General features: G+C 40.7%; 1 protein-coding gene across 1 annotated transcript in view; it reads right to left on the reverse strand.

Moving 5' to 3' along the window:
* LOC139145467 (neuronal acetylcholine receptor subunit alpha-10-like) overlaps window positions 1–815 on the reverse strand; it is a 49372-nt gene extending 48557 nt beyond the window's left edge. The window contains exon 1 of the mRNA XM_070716665.1: window positions 536–815. Coding sequence (XP_070572766.1) covers window positions 536–599 — 64 coding nt within the window. The 5' untranslated portion in view covers window positions 600–815. The remainder of the gene's footprint in view (window positions 1–535) is intronic.
* Window positions 816–8032: the final 7217 nt, after the last annotated feature.

Genomic DNA, 8032 nt, shown 5'->3' on the forward strand with positions numbered 1-8032 from the left:
TGTCGAATCACGTTAGAGGTACATCCATGGATACCATCTCTCTATGTTACTGTACACCGTTTCTAAACCTGTTAATCATACCATTATGCGGATGTCAATGTCAAGATTACCTTCCTCGCTCTCGTACACACATCAAAGCACGGTCATTTTTTTTATTTTTCATTTCCTTCATCTGACAGCGATTAATATATCCACAAGTCGTCAAGAATAAAGTAGTTCCCATCCCCCCCCCCCGTGGAAAGGGACTCCCTCAAAAGCCATCATGAACACTAAAGATAATACCAGCCAAGTGAATCCACGTCAAGCACATACTTTCCACGGTACGGTGCCATGATTATAAGCTGGAGGGGTAAATAAAGCTTTCAACTAGACAGAAATTGAACGCTTTTAACCGAAATGACTAGAAGTAATTAATCCTTGATGCGAAATCAATAACTGTATTGAATTATACTGGTTTTAACTGATGCTTTGCTAGCCTCTAGTGAGGAGGTATTACGCTGGAAACTCACTTTCAATTATATGCTTATCCACCTACCGAAAGCTTGACAACAACAGAGCACCAGAAACAACGGGACAGCAACACCGACGATCTTCACCATTGTAAAATCTTTTTGCCGCCGTAATATGACTTTGACGTACCCGCACTGCAAGAGTTTAAGTATTTACGTCGCGTCAAATAGCTTGTCCCGTAGGCTGCTCTGGGGTTACTTTCCACGCAGGCATTGATTAGTTCTGGCGTTAAAATCCGACGTGATGGTAAAGTGCCCTGCTTCTGCTCTGCAGTAACCCGTGGTATTCAACTCTCATCAAGCACTGAAAAGAGGGTATTATCAATTATTCATGAGAGCTTCGTTGCCGCAGATGGCGCCCTTTAGGAGGAGTCAACTGAAAACGATTTTTCAAGTTCCTACTCTCTGCTTCGTATTTGCTAAGCCGAGCTTGTATACAAGCGACTGCTGGACAAATAAATGATGCTAATGGACTTACTATTCAAAAAAATTTTAATATCTTACTTTTGTGCTATATATCCAAGCGATATTTGCGGCACTGTTAACGGAGGACAGAGGTGCTACCCGAGCGTCTGAGGGGTAGTCATGACAGATGCCATCGATTTTGAACACAGCGCCAACAACAAGTCCTTTCATTTTTACACGAGGAGAAAAACTTCAATGATAGAGGGCAGAAGGAAAGCAATGATCTTGAACTCTGAGGACAATCGATCGTCTTGCAGCTATTCCGTATATCTCGTGCGTGGCAAGCACAATTGCACGACGTTTTGACACCAGCTTTCCCCGAAACCGCGTGATATAGTTTTCACTGCAAGTCGAAATATTTGGACCAAGTCGATCACCTCTGAGTCGGCTCGACTCTATCAACGGTTTTACACCCTAACATTGATAACTATGCTTTGCAAATGAAATAAAAATGAAATAATACAGCAACTCAAAGACTAGCATGAGGAAGGTCTATGCCTAGTCTGCATGATAATTACGAGGGAATTTTATACCAAGGCCCGGAGTGCTATATTACTGGATGGTAAAGGGAGAAATAAACCCTGAGCTCGACAGACAATTTAATTTTAACGCGAAAGAAGAGACTTATCACGGAAATTGAGGAAATTACAATTGCAATATTTCGGGAATAAGCTCGCCTACTATCACTTTTTAATTGAAATCTGATGTCGCTGTGACGCTAACATGTGATGTGTCCGCAATTACACCAGGGATTTAACAAGGGGCTTTAGAAACTGCTTGATGATTTCCAAAGACAGCATAGCCTGAAAGAAAATTATCTATATGACGCAACTAAGAAGCGGTAAGCTCATCTCTTTCTTTTGAATTATTTATCACAAGTCGATTTTTTATTCAAATTGTGCCAGATTCAATATTTGAAGATTGTCAACGCAGGATCGCCTCAAGCTTCAAAGCGCAAAAATTCTGAATGTCGAGGGTCACCCACAAAATAACATGTTAATATTTAACACGGTCGGGAAAGTGTAGAATCCCAGCACGATATTGCTATTAAACAAGTAACCAGTCATCGCATGGATAACAAGTCCTTTTTTTCAAGAAAGTTCTCGAGTTTATGTGTCTGATCAACTTATTTATAGCTTACTTTTCAAGTTGTGTGTCCTTTTTGCAGCGTGTCGTTCTTGTCATCCTTTGTAGTATATGCTACCTGCCCATCTCATAACAATGCATTATTCTGCCTAGTTGTCCAACAGTTGTTATAAGACACATATAGTAGTTAAAATGTAATATGTACTTCTTCGAGAATATATATATATATATATATATATATATATATATATATATATATATATATATATATATATATATATATATATATATATATATATATATATATATATATATATATGCAAAATTAATACAATGTGCCCTCCCGGTTATCACCATAATGGCTTTATGGCAACCTCTGAACTTGGGCACAGAGAGTACGGTTCCACATTGTTGAGGATTGAAATATGGACTCACCAGAGTGCTCGAACGGCAACACGTACCATGAGCGAAGCATAGTGCCAACAGTGAACGCCCCTTATTATGCTACACGAATAAAGTGCGCAAACGTTCAAGAGGCTGCCCAACGATCTCAGAGTGCTCTAACTGCTATTAAAGCAGTGAGCGAAATACACAAGATGTATACAATGTGCCCTCCCGGTTATCACTATAATGGCTTTATGGCAACCTCTGAACTTGGGCACAGAGATATATTATGTTATGAAGTGATATTAGGAGCGTCAGTTTAGACTACACAATGACATTTATGTTGATTTAGGTCGAAATTACAAAAAGACGGTCAAGAGTAATGTCTGTAAGTTTGAAGACGATAAATCGCAGAATACGTGTAGATACCCGTTGGTGCAAGGCATTCACTGTCAACAGATCGAGGCTGTTGGGCTATGATCAAACACGCCTAGCCTGTAAAGGTCTATGCTATGTTCCTATATATTATGGAATTCATCTTCTGATCAGGCCTAATACTAGCATATTAAATGAAGTGTTAAATTTTAATTTTAACTTTTGATATGCTCTCTCATATTAAATTAAGTACTTTGATAAGGGACCGTTCAGTTTTTACGGCCGGGGGGCCGGCAAAATCTTGTCGCCGGTGTTCAAAAAAATATAGACCCCCCCTGCATTTTTCGCGAAAAATGATGACCCCCCCCCCTTTGTCAGACGAAAAAATTTGATGACCCCCCCCCCCCCAGCTGAAAAATAACCAAAACCCATATGTCAAATTTACCCGCACGGTTTGGATTTGAACTCCGGTACGCGGCGCACTTTATTCGTGTAGCATAGATGCCAGTGCACAAACTTCTCAGCCACATCCATGCAAACGTCTGTTAATTAGGACGACTGTAAGGCAATTTTTAACTTCATTTCCATAGACAACTTATGTCCATGGACATTGTATAAAGTAAACTTTATTGGAGTGGTTCGCCAAAGGCAGCCCTCCGGTTAAGAGGGTCATGGGCCATTACGTAAAGTTAACTTTATTCTAGTGGGCCACCAAAGGTGGCCCGCTGGTAAAAAGATGGTCGATCATGGCAATTGCATAAAGTACACTTTACTGGACAGGGCCGCTGAAGGCGTCCGCCCGTTAAGATGGTCATGGGATATTACATAAAGTCAATTTATTGTAGTGGGCCGCCGCAGCCAGCCCGCCGGTAAAGAGGGTCGATCATGGCCATTGCATGAAGAAAACCTAATTGGAGTGGGCCGCCAAAGGCGTCTGCCCGTTACGCCAAAGGCGTCTGCCCGTTACGAGGGTCATGGGTAATACATAAAGTATATTTATTGAAGTGGGCCGCCGAAGGGGGCCCCCCGGTAAAGAGGGTCGCTCACAGCCAAGGCATAAAGTGAACTTTATTGTAGGTATTATGTTTTTGAAAATGTGGTGACCCCCCCTTCCTACCAGTGAAAAAGCGATGACCCCCCTTCGCGGATTCCAAAATTATGATGACCCCCCCCCCCTGGATTTTGCCGCCCCCCGGCCGTAAATACTGAACGGTCCCTAAGTTATGCAGCCATCTCATCATTTTATGTCACGTCAAACTGTCTTTAAAGTTCTTAGTGGGCGGTGCTTGAGTGCTGAACAGAATATTTAAAGCTTGACGTTGAACTTGTTTCAGGAATTTTGTAAAAGTTCAGATTCTAACTTGCAAAAAAGGTAAAGGAAGAATCGGACCACCAAGCTGCTTGTCTGAAATTTCCGATTCGTTGAAATGCGCCTTCGATGCAGGGAATACGCCCTCTATCGGTTGCTTTGGTTGAAAATATATTTTACTGGTTTCAATTATGTAGTTGGGTATGTACGTGTATGATAACGAATAGAAGACCTCTGTTCCCATGTGACATGATAAAAAATCGGATGTTTAAAATGCAGATACGCATTAAACTTTTCTTCTTTTGCACGAGCTTTGGTTACATTCATGGTTGCGCCTTCACGTCATAGAAAACCCTGCACACTCCTAAGTCTTGAGCCCATAGGTAGTCTATCAAAGTTTGTGTGCATGCTTGTGAGTGGCGAATGATTTTGTTCGAGATTCTTCTGTTTCTAAATCCCAGATACTATAGGGAATTGCGAAGTGTTCTTTTGACCACATGTCAATGTTTCTATGAATGCCCAGTCACAAACAAGAACAGCAATGTTTTATCAACTTGAAAATACTTTTTTCGTTTGTGGTTTTCCCTAGGATATAAAATGTATTTCATGTTGATGTGAAATTGCTGTGCAGTTTGAAGACTTGTTTTATATCTCTCTGTAAACGAATTTGAAATGTGCCTGATGGGATAGATGTTCATACACCAGCGAAGCGAACGTTAACCTCAGTTGTCTATTTCACAGCGGGCGAGAGGAAAGCCAATTTTTGGCTTTCCTCTCGCCCTAGCCCATAAATAAACGTTAATGGTCGCCCGTTATTTCTATAATAACGCGCGCACAAAAATGTGTCAGACGACAAGTTGTTCGTTGGTTGAAGTGCCATCATTTATGGGCGTCACCTACAAAATCTGGGTTCATAATCCTTGACACAAATCCCGCGTAAGCCCCTCATTTGAGTGAAAATTGATGACGATAGCATGCCACTACTTCATGATATCGTATTGATGTGTTGAACATATAGATTAACGCTACAAATGTGCGTAAGTGTGTTTGCAATAAGGGTGTCATTTTATGTTGATTTTGTCATTTAAGCAAACTTGACTAGCGATCAAACCCGCATTCAGAAACAACTTAGGTAAAATATTTTTGGTTCCCCGCAGCCGAGAACTAATGCCAGTGAGTGTTCGATCACGATAGTTACTGAAGTGGTGAATATAGTCTCGACTGCCTACATGAAATAACATGAATCAAATTATAATTGGCCCTTTTTAAAGGCACTCGACGATTGAAAGACTACAGACTCACATCTGCCACGTTATATGAACCCTAAATAGTACACAGTAGGGCCGTTCAACTCTATTTATTGTTATTATTTACCAACTTCCATCATGTTTGCTCGCCGTTTGTGACAACACCCTCATTGACGAAACTAGAGCTGCGGTTAAAAAATATCCATATTCTAGGGGCCCTTCATGTGCTCTCTGGTGATTCTTATATTGGTGTAGTAGTATTCGAACCGCCTTTGTAACCGCCAAATGTAACAGCAATATGGTCAATGGCAGTCAAGTTAACTTAAGTCCATACTATTATGATTTGTACTTAGAGGGAAACAGTCGTCGGAACTGCGCCTGTGCGAGTTTCTTGTTTACAAACAATGTATTCCGTGCACGATATCTACAGGCACCCCATCATCATAGCTGCAACTTTTAAATTATACGATGTTGATTGTAACAGAAATGTTTTAACTTTCATCAATCACGTGCACTGTCGTACATTGGATACAGTGCTTACATTGGTCATATGGGTCCCATGCGACCTTTGAGCCCAGTTCCGACGACTGTATCCCTTTAACAAAACTGTCTAAGTTTAATGAGTAGCTGCTGATCGTGACCCAGTGTCACGTGTTCAGGGCCTTCTTTCGTGCTTGACATCGTCCACGAAGGGAGGAGGCATTCTTATATACCATGCACAATGAAATGTTACTCCTAGGGGGGAATGGATTGGGGGACATTCTGCCGAAAGAAAAACACACACAGCTTTAAGTCAAGGCGCTCGGAGTGTTGACTGTGATAATACCAAAGCACTATACATTTTGTGCTGTTACTATACATTTAACACTCTGAACGCTTGCTGGTTTGTCTATATTATGCTATGGTGAAGGCCATTTCCATTGCAGTATAGGAGACGGCGTTATATGAAAGAGACTTTGCGAGGCCAGCTGACACCGAACATTGAAGACTAGCATGGAAAGTGGCACAGGCGTTCACGTGAGAGATCGCGATCGACGCGTGCGTTGATGAGATGTATTTTGGCCTTACATCCGTCACCTCAACGAGGAACAACCCTCTCGGACACGTTGATAATAGCAAGTTTTGCCTTTCTTTTTATTGCGGGATAAAATCAAGCGACGTTTTGACATCGTATTCGACATCGTAAAAATTTAAGTCTGCACAATAAACGTTAAAGGTTGATTTTTGCCTTTTATATAACAGGCATCGCAGTGTCGCAGCTCCTGAGCTGATTACTAGTTTCTATGGTTACTTTATTTAGTGCGCATTCACGAGCGCTTCAAATCTCAACAACATCTGTTGGGGCTTTCATGATGTGATCACTATGTAGTAAATAAAATCAAACTGCACAATCAGGCCAAAAAATATAATCGGATTCTTTCTCGCGATGTAGCTACATTGGGGAACCATTTAAAGAATCCATCGTAAGGCGGGGCAGGATATAGAGTCTACTCTCTACAGATTTAAGTGTGTTACCCTGCACTACGGTGTCCTAAATGATCTGGTTTGGCCAACCAAAAGCAAGAGATGTATCGAAACCAGCCGTGCCACCTGGCTGAACCGGGCTACACTCAGTGTGTCATAAGGGCGAGAGAGGGCCATACTGCATTCACAAATACCTCTGGAGGGGGAGATTTCAGGGGGGGGGGTTTGAAAAAATTTACAACACGCCGAGGGGTGTCTGAAAAAAGTTGACGTTGCAAAGGAGGGACTTGAAAATTTACTGAATATCAAATTCCTTTTCAAATACCTTCTGGCACTTTCATTTCCTGCTATTTCCATTTTCGGCGCGCCCTTCGAGTGCATGTTTTGGGGTATATTAAACAATTTATTGATGATCCAGGCGGCCATATTGAGGCAAAGGATTCAGGTTGTCATGATTTCTACTTACACAACCCCTCTGTTGTGCAAAGCTGTCCGCTATAATGACTAAAAGTTTCAACTTAACCTTTCAATAACGATTTGGGAGATAACTTATTTGATAACATTCTCCCATTGACAATACATCGGGTCTAGGTCAGTGTTAAACGTTCATGTCGCCGTAAGTACATTTTAATTTTTGAGGACTTTGACAGAATACAAACTATTTAGAATGATGCATACAAACTGATTAGAATAGTGCATAGTGTCATCAATAACAACAGGAAGCTCCAGGTCAAACAACCTTTGAATAACAATTTAGGAGCTGATAACCTATGCGTTATTCATAGTTTCCGCATCGATCACAATGTATAGTGGATTAACATTTCTTGTAACCACCCTAGTCTAATCAAGTACATTAACAATAATAATCAAGCATACATAATTACACAGATTTACCGAGTTTTGTATTTAAAAAATTATTCATAGTTTCCTCACAGACTACAATGTATAGTGGATCAACATTTTCGGCGAAATTCCTAAATCAAAATCTGTGCAAACATGTAACCCTCTTCTAATCAAGTACAAATATGTCAATTATTCAGGGTCCATATATGCACAAATATTGCATGTTTTTAATTGCCAAAAAATTATTCAACATTTCAACATTTTCGGTGAAATGCCAAAATCAAATTTCTTGTACACATATGGACTTGTAAACACCCCATGCTAATCAAGTACATTTATATAAGTTATCC

Source organism: Ptychodera flava, chromosome 12 (assembly GCF_041260155.1).
Source record: "Ptychodera flava strain L36383 chromosome 12, AS_Pfla_20210202, whole genome shotgun sequence".
NCBI classification, from domain to species: domain Eukaryota; kingdom Metazoa; phylum Hemichordata; class Enteropneusta; family Ptychoderidae; genus Ptychodera; species Ptychodera flava.